Raw genomic sequence first — 27,244 nt, forward strand, 5'->3', positions numbered from 1 at the left:
AGCATTTATGCCTTCTGGTTGAGCATGTAGCAACATAGTTGTTGCTACATGCATTGTGCCATTGACTTTGCAGCAATGTAGCAATAGAAGAAAGAAAAACACATCTGGCATGGCTGATTGTGGGCTTGAGAATGCAGAACATACACACAAAAAAGAAAAAGAAGTACTTCCTATGTTAAAAAATAAAAGTTAATAGCAGGAGGAGAACATTGTTAGCAGCAGTATCTCACCTAATGCTCCCAACCAGGAAGATGTCACCGCTATACAGATATACCCAGGCCTAATGTAGCTTCTGAGAAAAAAAATAATAAAGAGAAAACATAAAATTAAGAGTTGAAATAACCAAATAATGCAAATTGGAGAGAAGAAAGAAAATGTAGCTGAGAGGTCTTAGGTCAGAGAAGTGGTCAACCGGTCTGATTATTTGACTAATAAATAATTAGAATCAAACTGGATTATTTGACATCAACTGGAGATTTCCCAAGTGGTACGGCATGAGGTTTGCTATGATTTAGAGTTGTATACCATAAATAAACTAAATTCAAGAGAATGGACCTGAACTGAGTTATAGGAAGGATGCAAGGTCAGGGGGGGTTAGGGTGACATCACCATCCCTGCTGCAGGAACCACTTGGAACCACTAGCAAGACATTACACAAAGTTAGCCAACATAACGAAAGGCCTGTGCTTTTTAAAATAAGAGCATCAGGGGAATGGTTTCCAGTTTGTGATATAAAAGGCACATCCACGGTCAAAATATTACCGATTTTATAACATTACATTTAATGTCGCAATTTAGGTGTCGCTTTCGCTGCTACTTTGTGAAATATGTAAGTTTATAGTGTACTGACAGCGCCAGGAGATTTATTTTTGAAAAATGTTTCCGGGATTATTCAGTCTAACTTGACATAGTGGACGTGAGGGGTTCGGCTATCTGACTGAACCAAGTTTCAGGTCGCTGGTGCCAACGCCCGGCGAAAACAGCCAACTTATCAAGTACAAAAACGGAGGTACGTAGCTTTATACAAAACCTACACATATATCTAAAGCTATTTGATGAGTGGGCGTTTATTACAGTCATTGTTTTGGATATTGTAGTTTGCTAGTAGCAGCAAAGTCTACACGGAGACCTAAACTACCGTTACCGACTGGTGGCTAAGCTAACGTACTGTTAGCACTATGTGGCATTAGCCAGCACTGCAGTAGCTTAGTTTGCTAAACGATACAAACGAAGGTTTTATGTTCCATTTGCTAGTAGCTCAACTAATCAACCAAACAGGATATAGTTATATTTTAGAACTACTCCTAAGTAGTCTATTCAGCTAAGTTGTTTTGCGAACAAGTGATTGTTCTTCAGCTAGTGTTAGCTTCAAGACAGCTTTGATAATCATGGGGTGTGACTGAACAAGTCAATGCTGCCTTTTCTTGGCATCACACCGGTTTTATCAAGTTGTACCGGGATTTTGAAAGGCAGAGCGCACTACATAGTTATGTCCAGAGTTTGACTTTATTCGAAGATGTATGTCGTAATCAATGCAAGCTTTCTCCTCCCCCTCTTCCTGCAGCTAACGTAATTGTCAGCAGCAGCCGAAAGCACAGAGATGCAGACTATCAAATGTGTTGTGGTTGGAGATGGAGCAGTGGGAAAAACCTGCTTACTGATTTCATACACCACCAACAAGTTCCCTTCTGAATATGTACCAACAGTAAGTTTTATTGTTCAGCCTATTTGAAAGATGAATTTGAAAGCATGACCTGACTGTGACCATTTCTCTCTTTGATTGCAGGTGTTTGATAACTATGCAGTAACTGTAATGATCGGGGGTGAACCATACACCCTTGGCTTATTTGATACAGCAGGTATATATATACAGTAATTTTCTTTAACATGCTAATAAAAATGTTTTTTTTCTTCGTTATGCTAAATTTAACATCATATGCACTTTCTCACAAATTAACTACAAGTTGTGATAACCCTGTCTGGAACTGGCATGTGGTTGTATTGCATTGTTTAAAGACAGACATGTCTTTAAACAAGACATGTCTGTCTTGTTTCATATTACATATTTCATATGTAATATGAAATAGATTTGTAAATTTAAATGTTTCTGTGTAGGGTTAGATGTTAATTACTTGCAATGAATTTCATCAGAATGTATATGTTTAATGGATAAAGATGAATTTGACTATTTTTGTCTGGTAAAATGTTCAGAATTACTGCTATACAAATAAACTGAACTGAATTATACAGGATCTGTGCAGATACTTTGCTTACAGACATTAATAAACGTAAATTCTAATTAGATGTAGACATTTGCAAGAATAGGGATAATTCCACTGTTGTGGGTTTGTGCAGCTAGAGACACAGAAACTCTTCTTGTGTCCTATTTTGCTTTGGTTTTAACATGGCAAAAATGTTGGTATATGTCCAGACAGGCTTTCTGTTGTATGCTGTAAAAACAGAACAACACAAAGCTCTTCAGTACTATTTGCATGTTAGCATAGGTTTGTTGCATTGCCTGTGGTCTTTTGCTTTTAAAGTTTTGCAATGCTAGAAATTTAGTGTCTTTTCTCTGAGAGATGGCATGTCAGTTTCTGTCTTGTCTGTGTTTAGGTCAAGAGGATTACGACAGGTTACGACCACTAAGCTACCCTCAGACCGATGTCTTCCTAGTCTGTTTCTCTGTTGTTTCACCTTCCTCATTTGAGAATGTTAAAGAAAAGGTAAGAAAGAAAAAGTTCATTTAAAATAGAGTATTCACACCTAAAAACCTTAGTAAAACTATTTGAACTCTTTTTTTATTATTATTTATAAATTAGTTTCATGGTTTAGATAAACTTAATGCAAACTGTTTTTCAGGAGTTTACTTTTAGTTTACAGAGCATTTGTCCAGCTTATTCATGTTAAAATATATCTAACTTACATTGCCATTTGTTCTAGTCCATGACATCAAGTAATTTTAGTGACTTTAAGAAGTTACTTTCTTAAATCCTTGCCAGATAGTTCTGTAATCATGTGCTGTCATCTACAAAACTGTAATAAAAACATGTCAAATGCCTTCAGAAAACATGAGCAGATCAGATAAACGTGACCTACAATGTCTTAGGCTGAGTTCAAACCCTCTCATATTATGCAGAAATTGTACATTGTAGACCAATTTGTGCTTAATTAAACTCATTAAGGCACAGTTTGTTGCAGAATATAATTGTGCAGCTTCGCCTGGAATTGATGACATAATATGGCTCCTGCTATATGCCAAACCTGCAAGCGCTTGCTTTGAGGAAGTCTGTCTGTACCATGAGCGACGCTGCACCCATCTGTCTCCTATAGTCAACCCAGACATGCTTCAAGGCTTTCAGTTAATAGCTTTTACTTGCACTGTCAGCTCCCAGATTTCAAGGAGCAATAGTACGATCCCCAAACCAAATCCAAGCTGGACGATGGATGCAAAACAAATCTTAAACATTGTTGAAGATATTGCTAAGTTGCCTCTGAATTTGTATTTCACAATGACTTGCATTTCCTTTCTCTTTGTCAAGTAACATGTTTGGTATTTAAAGCTGCAGTAAGTAAACATGTTTGTTTTTTTTACATATGTGTCTTAAAACTGTCACTCTGCCATGGCAGTATAATAAATATTAGACAGTCAGTAGAAAAAATAAAAACAAACTCTCAATCACAATTATCTATGCACTTCACTGTACAATTTACCTATTTTAAATAAAATAAACCAATAATTTCCCCTGTGATTGTACATTGTGCAAACATTGTTAATTTAACAGATATCAAGAAGAACCTTTACCCACAGGAAACTGTAGAATTTGGGTTAAAGGAGAAGAAAAGAAAAAATATTAAGCATCTAAATAGTTTACTAGTTTCGTTCTTGTAAAAAGGGAAATATTGAGAGAACAATTCTCTAAAATAACAAAAAAGGCTTCATCACTAGGGATGGCTAATATGTTAGATTGTGAAGGATTAGAAAATGTTTACAATTTTTTAAATTAAAATACAGGTTTTGAGATCAACAGTATCAGATTGTGCAGCTAAAGTTTTAAGTAATGCATGTCAGTTGTACTTGACACAGAATGTTCTTAATGTTTCTATATCTGTTCATAAGAAGCAAATGGTAAAATTTCTTTTAATGACTGAAATAAACATTTCAGTAATTTTTTGAAGCACTTATTTGTGACATCTTTTGCAAATTGAGCAAAGAGTACATGACTTTATTTATAGAAACATCTGTGTGCTTCTGACACTATTATTTAGCCAGAGTAACAATTTTATTTGTCCCTTTCCTTCTCCAGTGGGTTCCTGAAATCACCCACCATTGTCCCAAGACCCCGTTCCTGTTGGTAGGCACTCAGATTGACCTCCGTGATGACCCCTCCACAGTGGAGAAGTTGGCCAAGAACAAACAGAAGCCAATCACCCCTGAGACAGCAGAAAAGCTGGCTCGAGACCTTAAGGCAGTCAAATACGTGGAGTGCTCAGCTCTGACTCAGGTAAGACCTGTTTCTACTCTGAACCCTGCATGTTTGCCATCCTTTCAACAACAATGCTAGAAATACTTTGACTTGTCTTTTGCTAACAGCTTTCGGCTCCAAACGCCATCTAACACTGTATATGTGTCCGTGTGTTTCTCCTTTGTCTTTTTCTGTAGCGGGGACTGAAGAACGTATTTGATGAGGCTATCCTAGCCGCTTTAGAGCCCCCTGAAACTCAGAGAAAGAGAAAATGCTGCTTGTTCTGATGTCTTCTTGCATCTTGCTTTGCCTCTTGATTGTCTGCTGCTTTTTCATTGTAAAGAAACGTCTCTCACTAAAGTAACCACAAACTCTTTTGAAGTTGAAAACTCTGTGCCCATCAACCTTTTTTTCTTCTGTTCCTGTGTGCTCTCTTCTCAACTTGGCCTGATCATAGTTATTCACGCTGCCTAAGATGGTACGAGTGCCAACCTTTCTGTCTCCTTTTCGTCCATCTAGAAGTGGACACGACTAAGATTTTCTTTTTAAAGCACATTATGTTCTCTCAGTACAACTTATGTTATATTCTACAAATCCATCTAAGCTATATTCTGTCTTGGACTGTGAGTTTTTCTCGACTGTTGCATCAAAATTTTCCACTGACCTTTGTCATTAGACGACTTGATCATGAGGAGAATCTTGTTTAATGTTTGAATAAAGGAAGATTTTTGATTGCCTCACTCAATTTCTACTCGGCTTTCTTCTGCTCATACAGTTCAGATGAGATCAATTTGCACTTGGAGGTAGCTTTGTTTTGAATAACAATATTTTGTTTCCACAGAAAGGATTAAAGAATGTGTTTGATGAGGCAATACTAGCCGCCCTGGAGCCTCCCGAACCTAAGAAAAGGCCTAAATGTGTTCTGCTCTAAGATTCTTCGCTGCTTTCTTCAGACCGTTAACCTAGGTTAACAGTACTGATACGGTTTTCTGCACAAGGACATTCCATCGTTATTTGAAATGTCATGAGATTTTCGCCTTCCCACAGACGTAACCTAAAAACATTTAATGTGTTAAATGATTTTTAAACCTCTGTTATTCTGTGCTGGGTAATTTGATACCGCTGGTCAGAAACAATGTGAACTCTTGACTGGTTAAACCACCAATTAACTGGAGATGACACATTGAAATAACTCCTTAGTTTGATCTCAGTGTTGCTTTTTATGGAGAAATGTCAGATTAAATACTTGTTTTCTCCACAAAAAGTTCTTGTTTCAAGTGTCACAAAATTGGAATGCTCACATCATTTTGTATTTTGTTATAAATATGACTTTAAATAAACGTGTTTCAAACTGCAACATTCTTCCATCACCAGCTTTTACATTAGCAATAATATTCCTTATTTTGTGTTTTAAGATTTAAAATGTCTTTTAATCATTCCAACATGGCCTTTAGGAAGATCTAAGGAATGGAGTGGATGATTTTTTTTTTTCTTTACTTAATTCTCCATCTTTGTCCTAGTTTTTCCAAGACCTGGCCTGAGAAATTAGGCAGGAAATATATTTCACTTCCAATTGTAGAAATATTGATTTGAAAATTTTTTTTGCCAGAGAAATTTTCACAGCATTTAGGTCAAGCTTAAAAATTCATTGTGATGACTTGGGTATCTTAGTTTACAGGCCAAAGTTTTACAACCAGTTCAATTATTTAATAACCTCAACATTGCTTGCATCTCATCAGTAACAGCTTGATGTTAAATGACTGAACCAATGACATGTCTTTTCCATGCCGAATTTTTAAGGTGAACTGTTGAAGTGACTTGTAAATATAGTAAGAATAACTTATTTACTGAATGAAATTGTGCATTACTCATGAGGTTTGAGAAGCTGAGATGGCGCTGAAGTCAATTTAACCTGACAGATGTTTTTTTCATTGTATTCAACTTGACAAAGTTGTACTGTATCTTGCTTGTGATAAAAAAGCACAACAATAAACCAGTATTATGATTAAATCTTCAAATAACATGTTGTTCTGTGTCTTGATAATTACAATGGGGAAATTGACATTTTTACACATGTGGACAAAAAAGTCGCAGGAAAACTACAGCAATACAACTACAAGAATTTGTTAAATGTACATTGTGAGCAGTGTGAACGAGCACATTTAAAAACATTACTACACTGGGTTATATAATTGTTAAAGCAGTAATTACTAGAAAGTTTAAGAGGAAGGACAAGAAAAAGATTGAGAACATTCCAAATAAATAGATTTAAAAATACATAAATCAAAATTGACAGTCTTGTAAGTATTGGGTTTTAAATACCTTGTTACAGTTTAAGATAAACAAGATTACATGTCTGTTTTACAGTTCTCTATAACATGTTTCACAAACATGCTATAAAGAGTAATGTAGTGGAATAGTAGTTAAAACCTGTCTTCTTAACCACTGTAGGGTTAATAATTCTGTTTGTCCAGTGCTGGACATAATTCAATGGATGTTTCTGTTAAGCGAATCCCATACCATCCTGCCCAGAATACAGAATCTTTACCGCCGTGCTCAAAGTAGACATATCTGACTCCTGGTCCATAGTCCTTAAACACATGGATCATCTGGGAGAGAAATAAAGGATGTTATGCAAAGGATTTCTCAGGTTTTGAATCTACACTTTGTGCATACCTGTTTCCAACTGCGATTTTCCTGTTCAGGTAGGTGAATAGTACCAGGAGTAAATTCCTCAATAATCCTTTTGTTGCTGTGCAGCAGCTTCACAGACATGTTGTATTCACAGTTGCATCGAGGTGCATACCTAACGAGACAGAAACACAATTTTGGGTTCAGTTCGGACCCAGCGAGTGTATGGAATTTCTTTGCACAAGTTTAGATTATAAGACATTGCCATTTGGGTAATGAGCTTGAATGCAAGTGTCTGGAGTGCATTTAGCTGTGGATCAGTCATAAAATATATTTTAAAGTGAATTCTACCTAAATCTTTGTAATTACTCTCTGAGCAGAGACGTTTTTCTCACCAGTCGGACACCTTGATGTGGGGCTGAACCTCATCAATAAAAGCCTGGCTGTAACCCTCCTCCACCAAATCAATGAGCTGTGACTTTGTGCACATTCTGCAAACAACAATGAGGATTTACATGCTCTCCTGTATATTACAACTTTAATAAAAACCATGAGAAATTATTACCACATTCACAGAATTTTTGAGTTAACAATTACCTGAAGGAAGTTACAAAGTTTGTTTGTACTTCTGCATTTGGGTGTAATGCAATAGGTTTCTCTACTCTCCATCCATCACCTCCATTCCTTACTATCGTCCAATCCTTAAATTCATCTGCATAATCAAGAGGAATTAATAATTGTTTATCAAAGTACATTTTTTACGAAGCAGAAAAAATGGCATTTGTTCCACCTCCCGTAACTTAACATCTGTTCACCTTCCCCTCTTGGATTCTTTATGAGATTTCTCCTTTTCTTGCACATGAAGTAAAAGAACCTCCAGTCGCTTGGTACTTTGGAAGATTCGTGCAGATTATACCCTTCTCTTCTGCACCTTTGTCTCCAGAGAGACTCATTATCTGCGACATCTTTCCAATGATGGCAAACTAATCGACACACACAAACCACCTTGTGGGCTGGCAGATTTAGAAAGATTTCCTCAAGGATGTCCAAGGGAATATTAAAAGCCTAGCATGACAGAAAACAGAATTACTACCTCAAATTTCTAAATATTAGGGGGAAATTACTTTTTTTAGATTTGCTCAATTCAGCTTGATTAAAAATTTGCAGTTTTAGACAACAAAAGTTAGAGAAAAATCACAAAAAATGTTTTAAAATCAGAGTTCACTACACACACACACACTTGCATACCTGTGTGCTGACAACACAGTCCCTTCCATGTCTAACACAAACTATGTTGAAAGGTAAAGTTTTGGAGCGATCTGGATTACATTTAACCAATGTCAAGATGTAAGAATAAAATAAAATATTTAGTTTAGCAAAATTATTTCCTGTGGTCAAAGGTTAAGCGTTATACCATTTTTAATAATAATAGTAAATAAATGCAGAAATTTAATATGTCCATCTAGGGAAAATACTAAAAAAAATCTATATTTTTGTGGAGGATCCTATGTTAATGGGACATATTCTGGAATATGTCCAGAATATGGAATGGGACATTCCATATGAACTAAAACTTGAACTAAAATGTTCTGGAACATTTTAGTTCAAGCTTTGACATTTCTTTTCACATGATTATGTATGAGTGTAAACATAGCTTGTTTCTATACTGGCTCATACTTTAATTTGTATTCACTATGTCTGTTGTCAACAGTAAATGAATAATCAGTGATTATTATCAAATCAATCATTAGAATGGATAAAGATACACCAACCTGGCTTTTCATGGAGGGTGGGATTTTTTCCTTTTTCACTTTGTTATAAGAAAATGTGACATAGGTTATTTGATAGAGTTGTTCAGTGTTTAAACATTTTTAAAGAAAGCTGAATGCTACCTGGATATCTGAATGTATCTGCATAGACAGAGGACGGGTGACTACAGAGACGTAGATCAGTTATCTCTCTTTTGAGATCTGTGATTGTTTTGTTTTAGCCATCACTAGAACATTTCTAAGCATTAAATATTTTTCTTTTAACCAAGAAACTTGTCTTTGATAGGAAATAAGATCTCAGAGGTTAACAAAATAGTGTAGAAATATCAGCTTTTAAAAATCGAACTTTTTAACTTAGTTGTTTTTTAAGCACGTCAAAATATTTACACCATTTTGAATAAACCAATGAAAAAAGCTTCATGGTAACATTTAATACCGCAATCAAAGCTTTACTTATTTTTCAATTTCCACTGAAAACATTCGAATTATTTAACCCTCTGATGCGTGAGTGACCTACTATACAGTCTTCCATGGGTGTGTCTTTTCTGACTCGTGTTAAAATCAATGTGTTTTTATGCTACTTTTAGCTAGCTTGGTGTGTTTAATGTCACCCAAGAATAATTTCATGCTTGAAATATTTAAATTTTTCACTTTTCAAACATTTTTAGAACAATTTGTAGAACATTTTTAAAACAAAATAAATTTACAACAGCAATGGAACAATGTCAACATCCATTATATGTGTATGTGTGTAAGCGTGGGGGGGGGGTGAGAACAAGCATGTTTCTTGAAACTAGCTAACCAAGCTAGCTAACATTACTCTCTGTATTCTATTGTGCTGTGAGTATCACGCATGTGTGTGTATGTATTTGTGTGCATTTATTTATTTGTTCATCCATCCACACACCTTCTTCCACTTATCCGGGGTCACGTCGTGGGGTCAGCAGCTTCAGAAGGGAGGCCCAGACTTCCCTCTCCCCAGCCACTTGTTCCAGCTCCTCCGGGGGAATCCCAAGGCGTTCCCAGGCCAGCCAAGAAACATAGTCCCTCCAGGGTGTCCTGGGTCTTCCTCTGGGCCTCCTCCCTGTGGGATGTGCCCTGAACACTTCACCAGGGAGGCGTCCAGGACTCACCCTGACCAGATGCCCGAGCCACCTCAACTGGCTCCTCTCAATGTGAAGGAGCAGCGGCTCTACTCTGAATCCCCTCTGAATGAGCTTCTCACCCTATCTCTAAGGGAGAGTCCAGACACCCTACTGAGAAAACTCATTATGGCCGCTCCTGTCTGTGACCTTGTTCTTTCGGACATGACCCGAAGCTCATAACCATAGATGAGGGTAGGAATGTAGATCGACTGGCTTTGCTTTTTGGCTCAGCTCTCTCTTCACCATGACAAACAGGTACAGCGCCCGCTTGACGGCAGACGCTGCGCCAATCCGCCTGTCGATCTCCAGCTCCATTCTTCCCTTATTTGTGAACAAGATCCCGAGATACTTAAATTCTCCACTTGGGCACTACATCCTCCCCGACCCGGAGAAGCACTCTATTCTTTTCTGGCTCATTTGCATTTATTCATTTATTTATATAGCTATGAATTTTTATTTTCATAATTATATAAATAAAAATTATAGAAAGAACCTTGAACACATTGATCAATAGGTTCTGCATGTCATTCAACACATTCTCTCTTTTGGTTTTCTCATCCAGGGTGTCAGACACACACAAAGAAGACACACACACACACACACACACAAATAATACACATGCACAATAAAGTACAGGCAGTAATGTTAGCTAGTTGGTTAGATAATTAGTGTTGGCTAACTTAAAAGAAGGCTAATAGGTTGATTTGTGACAATAATACTGTCATAGTACTCATGATTGACACACACACACATTTGTGAGGTAAAAAATAAAGATAATTATGTAAAAGTTCTTGCTGTGTAAAATATTATTATTCAGGGGTGACACTTAGGACTCTGTGTGTATGGTTCACAAAAAATGTGTTCCTGACAGTCACAGTTGGTAAGAAACAAAGATTCCCATTAAATTCCATAGGAAATGAAAGCGGGTCATTTTTGACCCCATCACGGAAAAAAGGGGTAGTAATATAAAACATGCTATTTCTTAAAATGTATAAAAGGTATATTAACATTTTGAATTGCATGACATCAGTAACATGTTTCTTGAGGAGTACCTGGAATATGAAGTGATGAAAATTTTCCATTACAAAGATATTGCAAAAAACAATGACCTCACCGGGTCAAAAAGGACCCACTTACGCATCAGAGGGTTAATCGCGTCTTTATTTCACGTTGTTTTATCAAACTTATATCATTGCTAATTGTATTTGTCCTAAGAACATTTCCACGTAAACATTGTGTGTGTTATGTTTGTTTTACTTACATGCTCAGTTGAATCCCATCCCGATTTAGAAGTTGAATTCCGTCTGACCGGTAATTTAGTGCTGAGCGCTTCACCCATAGTTACTGTCGCTTTGCTCGTCTCATCTGGAATAAATCGTCAGCACTTGAGACTTTCGTACGAAAACCGTTTTGGTGGCTGTTACGTCAGTATAATACCACTCTAAACCTAAAATGCAAGCCTATGTCCTACAGATGAGTTTCTATATAAAGTAACAGCACCAAGCGAATATCTTTCCGGAAGTTTTTCCTCATGAGCTCAGCTCCTCTTCAACTCCGCCTCGTAAATACGTGCGTCAGTGCGTTACAGTGCCTGTTCTAAGATTAATTTAAAGTAAACGCCGACCACCAGATTACATTTTAAATTTATACACAGGATATATTTAACCACCAATTTACAATAAGATTATCACATCTCCTAGTTGTGACTTATGCACACTAAATACTGCGGGATCATTAATAGGCCTACATGTATATAAATGTGATTCTCCTAGTGTGACGGCTTTTCGGAGACAAATTTCCATCACTTTGAGTGATATGCTCAAAGTCAGTATTTTATTGCTATCGTGATCGTGACTGCCGCTGGGTGGAGCAGTGAGCCGCCATGGGGTTGAGAGTTAGGGGATACATGCTGGTTAAGTTTTATATATTTCTTAATTATTATTTTTTTTCCTAAATTCCTCTAACATTAATCTGCTTTCTATCTCATGTCTCCATTATACTAAAATTCTGTACTATTGTTTCATTTTCTCCACAGGTGACATTCACCTGTGGAGAAAATGAAACAATAAAACAACAATATTTAAAATGATACATTGAAAAACGTGTATATTGCACAGCATTATGTAAAGTTAATTTTAAAGCTTTTCAACCTCTCATCTTGCACAAGACAGCCTCCAGATGGTGGGTACTTTGTGTCCCAGAGATGAACCGGCTTTGGTCCGAAATGTGCAAATCGACCAACTCCGTCAGGAGGAATTGACCAGAACTCTCAAGAATCTATTGTGAGAAAGTTGTGAAGAAAACCCGAAATGTTTTTGACAAATATCCACGATACTGACAAAATGTATGTAAACTTCTGAATTTGAACATTACAAAAAATAAAACATACAAAAAAATTTTCTCGATGTTTTCTGGCATTTAGAAAATGTAAATAATTTAAGTAATTCTGGCCAACCTAAAACAAGAGAATTTCAGTCTGATTTAACTTCAGATGGTAAGAAAAAAATGAGTCTTTATTAAGTGTATGTTAACACTTGGTTTCAATTGTACTTAGATATTTCACAATATATTCAAAGGACTTTACTAGTAGCATACATTAAAAAAGCTTTTAAATGTTCAGTTTTACTAAATCAAAATTTACATTGTAACATGTGCAAACTGAGTTTTAACCATAATACACACGATGGAGAAAAATACAACTGTTTAAAAACTCGGTGTGTTTTGAAACAGTACAATGACTACAACGGTTCAATATAGCAAAACCTTTTATTGAATCGGAAGATTTTATGAACACTCTGCTTGATCATATTGTCATATGATGCTGCCACAAAAAATGTGATTATGAATCCTTTACACACAAGTAGGTTTCAAAAGTAATATCTATTTAACATTGCAGTGACATGCAAACTTGCTCTTTTGATCAAGTGTGAACTTGGGCCACATTTAACAAGGACATGTAGTAAAAATATTCATGACTGTCCAAAGACAAATACTTCAACAATAAATACATAACTTCAAATTGCAGTATTAACATTACGTATGTTTAAAGGGACGTCACTTTGACAGCTGCATAAAAATGAGGCTGTTATTTGCAAATCAAGAATATGCATTTATAGAAAGTGCAAAGTTTGACATTTCTCTTAAATCGTAATACCACATACATAAAGGCATCATAACGAGAATACATATTCAGCTAACATCTCAGCAAAAGCTGATGGTTGTATTTAAGACATAGCAGTTGGTAGAAAATAAATGTGCAAATTAGCCTAGAAGAGGAATAAAGGCAGTGGTGTTGTCTTCCAGAACAGGTAAGATACATACATTTAAACCGTTTTGAAGCAATTGCAACTATTTATATTGCATTGTTTGTGTTAGTAAGTGAGGCAGGATTGTTTAATTGACTAATGGACTTTTGATTATGTTAGGTCACATAGTTCAGCAGTATGTCAGCTCTAGCTCTAGAATTACAGATAGAGAAATCTACAAACAAGTAAATGCAAACTTTGGCTGCTTTTACATTCAAGTTATAGAAAAATCAATTCACTTTACGTATAAAGAGTCTTTAGACAATTTACACATATTTTGAGGCATGTGTGTAGGGGAGATTTAACAGAATAATTAAAAGTTTGCCATCAGGACAAAAACCTTCCTGACTTACATGTTTTCTGTCAGTACATGACAAGATGTCTCTGAGTTAAAATTGCTTAGAAAGTCAAAAGGTTAATATATTTCCTCAATAAAGTACTCAAAGGTATTCAGAGTGGTCTTTCTAACACAGTTACATCAATAAGCTAGTTGTCCAATGCTGGACAAACTTCAACACAGCTTTCTGTTACACGAATGCCATACCATCCAGCCCAGAACTGTGTGTCTTTGCCACCATGAGTGAAACGGACATATCTCACTCCTGGTCCATAGTCCTTGAAGACATGCACCATCTGAAAGAAGAAATAACATCAGTAACATGGAGTTATTTTTCTCTGCAGTTGCACTGATCTGTGTAATATGTACGTACTTGATGCCACTGCTGATCATTCCACTGAGGAATAGTAGCAGGCTCTGGACTGAAGTTCTGGAGAACATTTTTCTTGTGATCTAGTAGCTGCACAGAAATAATATAGATGCTTCCACAATCCGAACGCGCTCCATACCTGACAATGCACAATCATAAACTAAGTTTTTCTTTTTCTTTGAGAAAAAAAAAATCATAAATTATTTATGTTAATTTTTCTTACCAGTCAGATATCCGGATGTGTGGCTGGAACTCATCCATAAATGATGGGCAGTAACCTTCGTCCTTCAAATTAATCACCTGCTCTTTTGTGCACCAACTGCAAACAACAGATTGTATTCACTTAATTAGTAATTACAACTTCAATTGTATAAACAAATGAAAACATTTCTAGTGTTGGTGAATTCTTACTCAAATGAGGTCACATAGTTTTTCTGAACTGCTGGATTTGAATGTTGCCCAAAAGTTCCCTCTATTTTCCACTTATGTCCACCGTTCCTCAGGATTCTCCAACCTCGAAATTCATCTAAGAAAACAAAAGTTGAGTATCTGTGGATTTTCTAAAACATAGCAGAAAAATAATGCTACTGTATAACATTAAATAAATTGTAATTTTCACCTTCTGCTCTTGGATTCTTTATAAGATTTCTCCTCTTCTTGCACAAGAAGTAAAACAACCTCCAGTTGTTGGGTACTTTGGAAGGATCACGGAGATGATATCCCTCTCTTCTACATCTTTCTCTCCAAAAAGACTCGCTGTCGGCCACATCTTTCCACTGGCGGCACACTAATCGACACACACACACCACGTGTTGGGGGGGCAGATTTAGGAAGATTTCTTCCATTATGTCCAATGGAAGAGGGATGGCCTGATGAGACAAAAGCATTTTTCTCTAATTGTTCAATTTCATTCACAGACATTAAAGGATTAATAGATTTTTTTTGCACTGCAGACAACAAGAAGTTTTTTTATAGTAACAACTTCAACCTGGAGATACACAAAATAAATGTCCACTCTTATCAATTGCCGTCTTTCTCAAACTGTGAGGTGCTGCTTATAAACAACCGTTTATTTACCGTGACATGAGCGCAAAGTGAGACTCTACAGTTAGCTGACTAAAAGATTCTTTATTAAAAAATAATGGAGAAATGGCTTAAGACCGGGTCACTAAAAAGAAAACCTGAATGTGATATGAAGGTGATGAGGCAGCGAACAGAGCTGCATCCCATGCTGACTAACTGCGTCTTAACACCTAAAATAAAATTATTTATGGTGGTATATCTACTGGCTGAAAGAAAACGTTTGTATTTGTCAACGCAAATCTATTTTTCTTTGATTATGTTTCCAAATGGCAAATAGTTCTAAAATGTTATTAGTGCACACAACATTTGTAGCAAATAACTTTTTTGATTGGAAAGCTTAGAATCTATACTTTCAGAACCTGTAAATAACTCAAAATGACTTATTCATGGTTTTATTGTGACCAGTCGCTTACAAAACAGCGTCACACTTTACATTAGGAAGGACAAAGACAATGAGTTAAGTGACTAATATTTTCATTTCAACTTGTATATATTGAAATGTGTTATTGCGGGGGCATTTTTAAGTTACATGGTCTGTGAATGTTTGTTAAATGGGTTAAGCGGTCATCGGCCTGAAAACGTTTGAGAAACTGTCTTAAATGCATACCAATTATTTTGGAAATTTAGAGTAAACCTGGGAAGTTTCAATTAGCTGTAACATTTGCTTACTTTATTTATGCTTTTCTTTTTTTATCAATCTTCATGCCTCTTTTTTTTGAAGATCTGCCACTTTATCCTGAACACGTCTTAAAAAAGTAAAAAGTATATTATAATTACGATTAACTTATTTATTTATTATTAACTTTTTTTAGTCATCAGACAGTTCCCACCATCTAGGTACAACAAAGTTCTATTTTCAGAACCATTACATTTTACATCTTACTATTTTAGATTTTAAAATTTATTTTATTGAGAAGTCAGAATCCAGTTTTCTTTGCATAGAGTAGCACAGTAATTATTTTGCAACAAAAAAACCACATTTGCATTAAAGCATCTTCTAAAAATGAGTTTGTTCTATAGTGTTTTAAAGCATTTTAAAGCATTAATAGTCAATGTGTTAGTATTGTCCTAATTTTCATCAATGTGACCACAATCCTCAATTTTACAAGTATATAATCTTCCAGTTTAGAGGCTTCATAATACAGAGCAGGGCCAAATTACAGTGAGCAAAGGAAGAAGTTTAAACATCTCTTTCATCGAACATGTTACTGAGGAATATTATCTCTGCTGTCTGGAAAAAGACCAGGGAAGTCTTAGTCAGAGTTCATCAGAACTGACTGACTGACTTGCTGGAGATATTTCCGGTCCAGAGTGACACACATATGGCTGATGTTGCTGAGAGGAAAAGTCCTCTGAATATCTCTATTAACAATAACATGTATTCCTCACTCCCGACCCCACCAGGGACAAGAGAGTACAGAAAATGGATGGATGTATTCCTCACAGGTCTTCGCTCACACACTACTGCAACATGCTTTTATTATTAAAGCAAAAACAAAATTTAACGTGACTTTTTCCTTGTGCGGAGAACTGTACGGATGAAGATTAGGGTCTCCGAAGAAGATTCTGAATTTAATCTCAGAAGCAAAAGGTGAGATTTATTTTTTTTTTTTTTTTTGTCAGAAGCCCTAAGTCCCATGTGGTAGTGATGAATAATTTCAATACAGAGCTGTAGTGAGTGGCTGAGTGTGTTTCAGTGTCTCAAACTTACAGGTTCACCAGAACTTCGTGTCGGTGAAGGTGAGCTGACTCCGTACGTGGTTCCCATTTTGGTTCTAGGCGTCCTCTTCGTGGTTAGGATAAACCCAAACCTGATATGTTTTACAGAACTGCCTGTCTACTGAATTAGCAGCAGGCGCCTTCAAAAGAGAAACCGTTCATCGAGAACAAACACGGAAGTGCAGTTAAGCCCGAGATAAAAGCTTAACAACCCTCTAAAGAAAAAAAATAAATAAATAAATAAATGCGAAAAAATATAAAATGGTTAGCCTTACTTTTTCAATACTACTCTTCAACTACTTTGTGTAGCTGAGGAGTTTCGACATTCGTCTCATAAGTACGTGAATAAGCACGGAACTACGGATGCCCGTAAGGAAGATGGAGGATTTTTTTTCTTTTTTTGCGATACCTGCCAAGGTCCTGCATTCCCATCCCAAGCAATACTTTTGTGTTCCCCCGCAATAGGTTTTGTTATTTCATCCTAGTCGGTTCATGCGTGGCATGTTGGATACAGAGAGTTTTCCAGCTATAATATAACGTTTTTGTAAGGGTTTTCTCCGTGTATGTTATATCTCCTTAGTGAGATCTGAAGTTCTATGTCTCTTTCTTAGGGTACCAATGCACCACAAATGTGTGCAAAGTGCAAAAGCAAAACAGGTCAAATATGGGCTTTCCGTCTCTTTCTATCCTTTCTAATATATTAACAGAAACTTTCCGTAACACTCAAAGAAAGACAAAAATACATTCAAACAATTCCTACTATTTTTCACGAGGGAATAAAGTCATCTGACAGTTTTGATTGTTTTTTTATGCATGGGTAGTCCAAGTGGTTAATAAAATGCCGCTGTAATGTGCAGTGCGCCTTACACAAGCAAACATAAATTTGATACAGTTTCTGCATCAAAGAGTTAAGAATGTAGAAATAAGTTTTGCTGAGGCTCTTTAAAGGTGGAACTGTGGGCATTTTTAAATAGATATTTGTGACTGTACACAAAACAGACCAGTGTGCAGAGGCATTTTTAGCCCGTTTGGTCGGACAACGCCGCACCTCACTGCCCCCTGATGAGATTTGCCACCCTGGGCTGCTACCCATGTAGCCCATACCGTAAACTACCACTGCGTATTTGTGTATTTGCTTATTTATGTAAATGTATATGTAAACTTCTGAATTTGAACATTACAAAAAAAATCTCTAAAAAATATTCTTGCAAAGTTTCCTGGCATTTAGCAAATGGAAATAATTTAAGTAATTCCACCTAAAACAAGAGGTTCAGTTTGATTTAAATTCAGATAGTCAGAAAATAAGGGGTGTCTTATGAGGTGTGTGTAAACTTATAATTTCAAATGTATTTAAATATCCATAAAAACCATGTGCTATTTCATAATATATTCAGAGGACATTTTGCTTTAGGATAAATTAAAAAATACTTTTAAATGGTAATTTTTACAAAATCATAACTTGCACCATGTTTTGTGAAAACTGAATTTTTACTGTACGTTTCTGAATTAACATGTTTTAGAAAAGCACAATAACTACAACAAACGGTCAATATGCCAGAAACATTTATGTGATACAATACAAAAATGTTTCAAAAATAATAACTATTTAACACTGTAGAGATATGTGTCTACAAACTTACCATATTATGGCCCACTTTTTACAAGGACATGAGGAAAAGTTTCAATGACTGTCCTTGAGAAATCCTTCATAAATGGGTCTATCAATTCAAATTGCAGAAAATTTTTAGGCAATGACATTATTTTTAAAGGGACATAATTTTGACAGCTGCATAAAATGAGGAACCCAGAATATGCAGTGTGATAAAGTTTAAAGTTTGAGGTTATTCTTAATTCACATACATAGGAGGCATCTTAACATAAATACATATTCAGCAAACATGTATGTAGCAGCAGATGAATGCATTTTTTTTTTTAATTGCTAAAAGGTAAATGTGCAAATTAGGCTAGAAGAGGAATAAAGGTAGTGGCTCTGTAATAGATAAGAACGGGTAAGATACATACATTTAAAGAGTCATGAAGCAATTCCAACTATGTATATAGCATTGTTTGTGTTTTTGATTAAGTAAGTTGACATAGTTCAGCAGTACGTCAGTGTGTCTAGTTCTAGAGTAACAGATGTAGAAATCTACAAACAAGTAAAAGCAATCCTTGGTTGATTTTAGATCTAAGTGGTCTTCCTAACATAGTTGCATCAATAAGCTAGTTGTCCAATGCTGGACAAACTTCAACACAGCTTTCTGTTACACGAATGCCAAACCATCCAGCCCACCACTTTGTGTCTTTGCCACCATGAATAAAACGGACATATCTCACTCCTGGTCCATAGTCCTTGAAGACATGCACCATCTGAAAGAAGAAATAACATCAGTAACATGAAGTTATTTTTCTCTGCAGCTGCATTGATCATTGTAACATGTACATACTTGATTCCACTGCTGATCATTCCACTGAGGAAAGGAAATGGGCTCAGGACGAAATTCCTGGAGAATGTCTTGCTTGTGATTTAGTAACTGCACACAAATCTTATAGATGCTTCCACAATCCCAGCGGGGTGCATACCTGACAATGGACAACCATGAATTGAAGTTTTCTTTTTGTTTGAGAAAAAAAAAAAAATCAAATAATTAGCCTTACTCACCAGTCAGATATCCGGATGTGTGGCTGGAACTCATCCATAAATGATGGGTTGTAACCTTCTTCCATCAAATTAATCACCTGCTCTTTTGTGCACCAACTGCAGACAACAGATTGTATTCACTTAATTAGTAATTACAACTTCAATTGTATAGACATGTGAAAACTGCTGGTGAATTCTCACCCATAAGAGGTGACAAAATTTTTCTGGACTGCTGGATTTGAATGTTTTACCATAGATCCCTCTATTTTCCACTTATCTCCACCGTTCTTCAGGATTCTCCAACCCTGAAATTCATCTAAGAAAACAAAAGATGAGTATCTGTGGATTTTCTAAGACGTAGCAGGAAAGTAATACTACTGTATAACATTAAATAAATTGCAATTTTCACCTTCTGCTCTTGGATTCTTTATGAGATTTCTCCTCTTCTTGCACAAGAAGTAAAACAACCTCCAGCTGCTGGGTACTTTGGAAGGATCACGGAGTTGATATCCCTCTCTTCTACATCTTTCTCTCCAAAAAGACTCGCTGTCGGCCACATCTTTCCACTGGCGGCACACTAATCGACACACACACACCACGTGTTGGGGGGGCAGATTTAGGAAGATTTCCTCCAATATGTCCAAAGGAAGAGGGATGACCTGATGAGACAAAAATGTTTTTTTATATTGTTTGTTCAATTTCAATCATAGACATTAGATTGAAGGATTTTTAGTACCGATGACATAAAAGACTTTAAGAAAAACACAAAAAGTAATTTTCATTTCTCCTTTTTTTTCTGTGTAATAACTTCATCATGGAGGTGAAGAAAATAAATGTCCACCTTTAGCAATTGCTGACTTTCCCAGCTAAGATAGTCTTAAATGCCTAAAATGTTCTAATGTGTGAATAATAGAGTAAATCTGGGAAGATTCAGCTAGCTGCACCATTTATTTTCTTTATTTGTAATATGCTTTCTCTTTTTTATATAAATTTTTATGCCTATTTTTTGAAAGTCTGTCACTTTATCTTGACATGTCTTCAATTTAATTATGAAAGTATAAAAAAGTATATTTTTATAATTCCGATTAACGTATCTTTTGGTAAAATCTATACAGTGGATTCAAAGGGTCCACATAGCGCTCTCCAAACAGTAAGTGTTTATAAACATCACAATGAAAGAGAAAAAAAATTAGGACAAAGATAAATCATTTCGGACTTAAATGCAACATTTAACCTGTACTATTCAACTGCAACAACAAATCTGTAAGAGGGGAAAAATGCAAAAAGTCAAAAAAAAAGCTTTCTTCTGTTTTTAAGCAGTAATCATATACTACCATCTCGGTACACTAAAGTTACATTTTCAGGACCATTACATTTTACATCTTGCTACTTCTAGATTTTAAGATTTATTTTATTGAGAACCCAGAAAAAAACAATTTTCTACAGCTGCACAGAGTGGCACAGTAAAGCTTTTGCAGTCACTGCTGTCTGGAAAAGGAGTTGAGCACTCTTAAACAGAGGTTTCTTTAGATTCCGATTACTGGACATCGTTCCCCTCCACAGTGCCACATTAACAAGCGCACGCACACACGTTTGTCTCGATGTCTTTGCGGGGACTTTCCATTGACTTCTACAGCCTAATCCTAACCAAACCTCAATCCAAACTTTAGGCCTAAACCTAACCCCTGACACAAAAACAGCATTTCTCCCTGTGGGGGCCACGCAGGCTTTGGTCCCCACAAAGAGCAGTGAGTCCCCACAACGTAATATTTGTCAGGAAAAGGGTCTCCACTATGCAGCAAATACATTACTCCCCCCCCCCCCCCCCCCCCCCACACACACACACACACACACACACACAAACACACACACACGCATACCGCTGATTGACAAGCTAGAAGGAAAAGTCCCTTGAATACCTCTGTTAACAGTAAAGTATTTCTCACTGGTCTCGGTTCACACACTAAGACATTTATGATTTTATTATTAAAGTAAGATTTAACGTGACTTTTTCCTTGTGCGGAGAAATCTGCGGATGAGGATTAGGACCAACGAAGAAGATTCTGAATTTAATCTCAGAAATAAAAAGTTTGATTTTTTTTTTTTTCTTTCATGACCCTGCAACCTTTTCGCAGTTATCAGTAATTTGAATACAGAGCTGTGGCGAGTGGCTGTGTGTGTGTTTCAGTGTCTCAAACAAACTTACAGGTTCACTAGAACTCTGATTCGGCGAAGGTGAAGAGTCGCTGCATGCAGTTCCCATCATGACTGAATGCGTCCTCTTCATGTCTGAGATAAATCCGAGCCTGATGTGTTTCTACAGAGCTGTCTGTCTGTAATGAATGAGCAGCGGACCCCTTCAAAAGAGAAAGCGTCACTCAATAACAAACAGGGAAGTGCAGTTAGGCTTGAGATAAAAGCAAACAACTCTCTAAAGTAAAGAAAAAAAGAATAAACGCGAAAAGATGTAAATTAAAAAAAAATGTAGCCTTACATTTTCCAGACAACTCCTCAGCTGTATTCTGGGATTTGATCAGTTTCGATATGAGCTTCATGCGGTAGGACGGAACTAGGGAGCCCCGCCTAGGGAAGTGTTTGTTTTTTTTCTTTTGAGATACGACGCAGGTTTCTGCATGCTTACTTTAATTTTCCCTACCAATAAGTTTTCCGTTCTCTCGTAAGCTATTAGTCGGTTCATGCGCAGCATCTTGAATACTAAAAGTGTTCCATAACTTTTTTTTATGTCAGTGGCCCTAACCTACACGGGTACAGATAGCCGCCTCTTCGGAAAAGACAGTAAAGCCAGCCTGCACTCGATTTTGCCGTGCGCGATGGCATAAGGCGTTACGTTGCCCTCCTTTACATTTATAGTCTCCTTTCAAAATAAAAGCGCACCTCCGGTTTATGTTGGATTCACCAGCGGCTATAGAAGTTTAAAGTTTGTGCTTATGCATTTGCAAAAGAAAATTATGTATAGGGAAATAAATTAAAATATATTGTGTGTTTAAAAAATCCAGTAAGCCACATATGCAATCTCAATCAAAATTGGTGACACTGGAGAGGAAAAAACAAAAATGATTCTGATTGCATAAACAATGCTTTATCAGTGACTTCCCTCACTTCATGGTGACACATTTGTTTATCTGCTACCAGCTTAGAATATTCTAGTCCAAGTTTGAAATGTCGATAATTGCAGTTTTTAAAGTAGAACGAATTAAAGATGCTCAAGATAGTGAGAAATTCATAATACACATGACAGAAAAAATACAACCGTTTAGAAACTTTAGGATCAGTATATTATGGAAAAGTACAACAACCACAACAACGGGTCAATGTGCCAAAAACATTTATTGAACAGGAAGCTTTTATCAACACTCTGCTTGCTCATATTTGTCATACAGTGTTGCCACGAAAAATTTAATTATGAACACTATACATACATATAGGTTTAAAAAAATAATAACTTTTAACATTTTAGACATCTTACCCTACTATGGTCCACTTTTTACAAGGATGTGGTAAAAATATTCATCACATCAGAAATATGTTTACAATAGATATATCATTTCAAATTACAGACGAATTTTTAAGTATTTAAAGTATTTTTTTAAAGGGATAGGCTGCATAAAATGAGGCTGGTTTATTTGCAAACCAAGAATATGCATTTACATAAAGTGCAAAGTTTGAGGTTATTCTTAATTCATTACACCGCATACATAGGAGGCATCTTAACATGAATACACATTCAACTAACATGTAAGTAGCAGCAGATGAATGCATTTAAGAAAAAACAATCGGTAAAAATTAAATGTGCAAATTAGTCTAGAAGAGAAATTAAGGTAGTGGCTTTGTCTTCCAAAACATGTAAGATACATACCATAAAAGAGTCATAAAGAAATTCCAACTATTTATATTGCATTGATTGTTACACAGATTGTTAGGTAAGTTAGGCAGGACTGTTTAATTCACTAATGAACTTTTGATTAAGTAAGTTGACATAGTTCAGCAGTACGTGAGTGTGTCTCGTTCTAGAGTAACCTACAAACAAGTAAAGCAAACCTTAACTGATTTACATCCAAATTATAAAAAATTAACTCACTATGAGCCTAACAAAGAGTCTTTGTACAATTTAAACATATTTTGAGGCATGTGTAGGGGAGATTTAACAGAATAATTAAACATTTGGCATCTGGAAATAATATAAGAATAAAAACCTTCCTGACTTATGTTTTTTGTGAGAACATTACAGAATGAGGGAAAATTGCTTAGAAGGCCATAAGGTAAATATTTTTCCTAACTCAAGTACTCAAAGATATTCAGAGTGGTCTTCCTAACATAGTTGCATCAAGGAGCTAGTTGTCCAATCCTGGACAAACTTCAACACAGCTTTCTGTTACACGAATACCATACCATCCAGCCCAGAACTGTGTGTCTTTGCCACCATGAATAAAACGGACATATCTCACTCCTGGTCCATAGTTCTTGAAGACATGCACCATCTGAAAGAAGAAATAACATCAGCAACGTGAAGTTATTTTTCTCTACAGTTGCATTGATCATTGTAACATGTACATACTTGATGCCACTGCTGATCATTCCACTGAGGAAAGGAAATGGGCTCAGGACTAAATTCCTTTAGAACGTCTTGCTCGTCATTTAGTAACTGCACACAAATCTCATAGATGCTTCCACAATCCCAGCGGGGTGCATACCTAACAATGGACAACCATGAATTGAAGTTTTCTTTTTCTTTGAGAAAAAAATATCCTAAATAATTTGTGTGCATATTTCTCACCAGTCAGATATCCGGATGTGTGGCTGGAACTCATCCATAAATGATGGGCTGTAACCTTCTTCCCTCAAATTGATCAACTGCTGTTTTCTGCAGAGTCTGCAGACAACACATTGTATTCACTTAATTAGTAATTACAACCTCAGTTGTATACACACACGTGAAAATTGCTGGTGAATTCTCACCCATAGGAGGTCACATAGTTTTTCTTTACTGCTGGATTTGAATGTTGCACCATAGTTCCCTCTATTTTCCACTGATCCCCACCATCATCCAGGATTCTCCATCCCCGAAATTCATCTAAGAAAACAAAAGATGAGTATCTGTGGATTTTCTAAAACATTGCAGGACAATAATCCTATTGTGTAATGTTAAGTAAAGGTAATTTTCACCTTCTGCTCTTGGATTCTTTATGAGATTTCTCCTCTTCTTGCATAAGAAGTAAAACAACCTCCAGTTGCTGGGTACTTTGGAAGGATCGCGGAGTTGATATCCCTCTCTTCTACATCTTTCTCTCCAAAAAGACTCGCTGTCAGCCACATCTTTCCACTGGCGGCACACTAATCGACACACACACACCACGTGTTGGGGAGGCAGATTTAGGAAGATTTCCTCCAATATGTCCAAAGGAAGAGGGATGACCTGGCAAGATCAAAAGATTTATTTTAAATAGTTTTCTAAATTTCAAACATAGACATTAGATTAAGAATTTATAAGTTTTAGTATTACACACTCAAAAAGTAGTTTTTGGTGTGTTGGGGCAGCAATAACTTAATCCTGGCGGTATAACCGATACAGCGTTTATAAAAAGTCTACAAAACCCTGTCAAAATGCTAAGTGTTCATAAACATCACAATTAAAGAAAAAAATGTGACGAAGACAAATTATTTCAGACTTAAACACAACATTTATGATGTACTATTCAACTGCAAAAAATATCTGTGTGGGGAAAAATTTAAAAAGTAAAAAAGCTGCAATAATCTGGCAGCATAAGTGTACACAGCCTTAAGGAAATTCTACATTGAACCATTTTTTTGATTCAATCTCAGGATTCAGTCTTCTTGAACTACCATTCCTGATAGTTAATCTGATTGTCTGTAAAAGTCAATTGTCGTAGTAAGATTTTCTTGATTTACTTTTTCTTTCTTTAAATCTCACATACATTTTCTGTTTCACAATAGCAAAATACTAAACTAAAACTTGTGAACTCTTTTGGTTTTGGTGCGCAAACCCCCATAGGGAGAGCATCTTCATACCCAGGACAGACAAGTTCTGCCAAGGCTTCAATCTCAGGCCATGTGATGGTTAATTCTGATAACAGAAATAGTGCAAGACTTTAGCTAAGTGGCAAGACATTTGTCAAGTGCTTTTGTTACACATCAATATGTTGGTCAATGTTTCATTTATCATAGTTCAAAAGCAACTCAGGTTGGTTTTAAGTCTAGGTTTAAAGAAACTCTGTGTTTCGGCTGTTTTACAATTTTCTGGAAGCTTGTTCCATATTTGTGGTGTATAGCAGCTGAATGCTGCTTCTGCATGTTTTGTTCTGGTTCTGAGGATGCAGAGCAGGCCCGAACCAGAAGACCTCAGAGGTCTGGAAGGTTGATGCAACAACAACAGATCTTTAATGTATTTTGGTGCTAAGCCATTCAGTAATTTATAAACTAAACTAACTATTTTATAAACAGTATTTAAAAGTCTATTCTCTGAGCAACAGGGAGCCAGTGGAAGGACTTTACAACCGGGGCGATGCGGTTTGTCTTCCTGGTTGTAGTGATAACGCCATTAGTGGCGTTCTGGATCAGCTGCAGCTGGAGGACTGATTTTTCAAGCAGACCTGTAAGGACACTGTTGCAGTAATCAATGCGACTAAAGATAAACGCATTGATCAGTTTCTCTAGATCTTTCTGAGACATTAGACCTTTAATCTTGAAAATGTGCTTCAGGTGTAACTGTCTTTACACGGGTCAGGTCAGAGTCCATCACTACACCCAGATTCGGGGCCTGATCTCTAGTTTCTGGTTTAAATGTAATAACTGAAGCTGTGGACTGTTACTGAAGCTCCTTCCCGTCCACAATGATACATGTACACACATACCACTGATGGAAAAGTCCCTTTAATACCTCGGCCCAAACACTATGACAACATTTATGCTTTCATTATTGAAGTACAATCAAGATTTAACATGATTTTTTTTCCATGTATGGCGAACCCTAGGGCCATGGAAGAAGATTCTGACTTTAATCCCAGAAATAAAAAGTCAGAATTTTTTATGTGATTAGCAATTTGAGAGTGACTGTTTCAGTGTCTGTAATAAAACTTACAGGTTCACCAGAACTCCGTATCGGCGAAGGTGAGTTGACGCTGTATGAAGTTCCCATTATGGCTCTAGTCCTCCTCTTCATGTCTAGAATATAAACCCAATTCTGATGTGTTTTACAGAGCTGACTTCTGACTAAATCAGCAGCAGACACCTTCAAAAGAGAAAGCGTCACTCAATAACAAACACGAAAGTGCAGTTAAACCCCAGATAAAAGCTAACAACCTTCCAGACTAAAAATAATAATAAACGCGAAGATGCATTTTTAGCCTTACTTTTTGATTAGTTGCATTCCTTTACCCACATATCATCACGTTATCTTTGCGACGTCCGATTTAATTTCGGGATAAATATGTGTGTGTATCCACGTAAAAATTAAACAGTCATGGGTATACTGTGCATATTTAGAAACGCGACGAATGCCTTTTAGGTCCTTGCTCGAACGGAAATACCGTCTTAAACGGCTCCTTAAAGAAAGGTTCCGGGCAAACTAGGTTCCTAGCTACTAATCCATGGGTCGGAGTTAAAAATGTCATATTTTGGTCCATCTCAGGGTTGCAAAGCTTGACCATAAATTTTGTAAAATATTATCTAGATAATATTTTTGATATGATATCGCTTCCAAAGCTGTTGCTTAGTCATAGTTATCACCTCATGAAGTTAACAACCCC

The 27,244-nt window shown here is 36.4% G+C and overlaps 5 protein-coding genes across 11 annotated transcripts; 1 reads left to right on the forward strand and 4 right to left on the reverse strand.

The window, feature by feature from the left end:
• Positions 1–887: 887 nt before the first annotated feature.
• On the forward strand, positions 888–6,484 carry LOC116734805 (cell division control protein 42 homolog). Of its 2 annotated transcripts, none has more exons than XM_032586352.1 (6): positions 888–1,009; positions 1,565–1,705; positions 1,787–1,859; positions 2,614–2,723; positions 4,305–4,502; positions 4,661–6,481. In XM_032586352.1, exons 2-6 carry the CDS (start codon positions 1,601–1,603, stop codon positions 4,748–4,750), a joined length of 576 nt encoding a protein of 191 aa, XP_032442243.1. In that variant the 5' UTR covers positions 888–1,009; positions 1,565–1,600; the 3' UTR covers positions 4,751–6,481. The 2 variants fall into 2 exon arrangements, with proteins under 2 accessions (XP_032442243.1, XP_032442318.1); XM_032586427.1 differs by having other exon boundaries at positions 889–1,009; positions 5,305–6,484.
• On the reverse strand, positions 6,463–11,574 carry LOC116734538 (F-box only protein 6-like). Its single transcript, XM_032586039.1, has 6 exons — positions 11,270–11,574; positions 7,910–8,159; positions 7,692–7,806; positions 7,490–7,585; positions 7,140–7,269; positions 6,463–7,072 (listed from the first exon to the last, which is right to left on the reverse strand). Exons 1-6 carry the CDS (start codon positions 11,345–11,347, stop codon positions 6,917–6,919), a joined length of 825 nt encoding a protein of 274 aa, XP_032441930.1. The 5' UTR covers positions 11,348–11,574; the 3' UTR covers positions 6,463–6,916.
• A 1,181-nt stretch (positions 11,575–12,755) lies between these two features.
• LOC116734623 (F-box only protein 6-like) lies at positions 12,756–17,587 on the reverse strand. Its single transcript, XM_032586152.1, has 6 exons — positions 16,815–17,587; positions 14,640–14,889; positions 14,432–14,546; positions 14,244–14,339; positions 14,024–14,159; positions 12,756–13,946 (listed from the first exon to the last, which is right to left on the reverse strand). Exons 1-6 carry the CDS (start codon positions 16,869–16,871, stop codon positions 13,800–13,802), a joined length of 801 nt encoding a protein of 266 aa, XP_032442043.1. The 5' UTR covers positions 16,872–17,587; the 3' UTR covers positions 12,756–13,799.
• Positions 12,756–22,292, reverse strand: LOC116734206 (F-box only protein 6-like). Of its 2 annotated transcripts, XR_004342199.1 has the most exons (8): positions 21,955–22,292; positions 21,667–21,817; positions 19,870–20,119; positions 19,662–19,776; positions 19,482–19,577; positions 19,267–19,402; positions 18,896–19,189; positions 12,756–13,417 (listed from the first exon to the last, which is right to left on the reverse strand). XR_004342199.1 is itself a non-coding variant. In XM_032585485.1 (7 exons), the coding sequence occupies exons 2-7, from the start codon at positions 21,745–21,747 to the stop codon at positions 19,043–19,045; spliced, it is 825 nt and encodes a 274-aa protein (XP_032441376.1). In that variant the 5' UTR covers positions 21,748–21,817; positions 21,955–22,292; the 3' UTR covers positions 18,369–19,042. The 2 variants fall into 2 exon arrangements, 1 of the variants encoding a protein (XP_032441376.1); XM_032585485.1 differs by lacking the exon at positions 12,756–13,417 and having other exon boundaries at positions 18,369–19,189.
• On the reverse strand, positions 12,756–27,031 carry LOC116734294 (F-box only protein 6-like). 5 transcript variants are annotated; one of them, XR_004342231.1, is made up of 8 exons: positions 26,849–27,030; positions 26,578–26,727; positions 24,645–24,894; positions 24,438–24,552; positions 24,256–24,351; positions 24,037–24,172; positions 23,438–23,959; positions 12,756–13,417 (listed from the first exon to the last, which is right to left on the reverse strand). XR_004342231.1 is itself a non-coding variant. In XM_032585726.1 (8 exons), the coding sequence occupies exons 2-7, from the start codon at positions 26,656–26,658 to the stop codon at positions 23,813–23,815; spliced, it is 825 nt and encodes a 274-aa protein (XP_032441617.1). In that variant the 5' UTR covers positions 26,659–26,727; positions 26,849–27,031; the 3' UTR covers positions 18,369–19,014; positions 23,785–23,812. The 5 variants fall into 5 exon arrangements, 4 of the variants coding, with proteins under 4 accessions (XP_032441617.1, XP_032441781.1, XP_032441537.1 ...); XM_032585726.1 differs by lacking the exon at positions 12,756–13,417 and adding an exon at positions 18,369–19,014 and having other exon boundaries at positions 23,785–23,959; positions 26,849–27,031; XM_032585890.1 differs by lacking the exon at positions 12,756–13,417 and having other exon boundaries at positions 22,790–23,959; positions 26,578–26,660; positions 26,849–27,031.
• Positions 27,032–27,244: the final 213 nt, after the last annotated feature.

Source organism: Xiphophorus hellerii, chromosome 1 (assembly GCF_003331165.1).
Source record: "Xiphophorus hellerii strain 12219 chromosome 1, Xiphophorus_hellerii-4.1, whole genome shotgun sequence".
Lineage (NCBI taxonomy): Eukaryota > Metazoa > Chordata > Actinopteri > Cyprinodontiformes > Poeciliidae > Xiphophorus > Xiphophorus hellerii.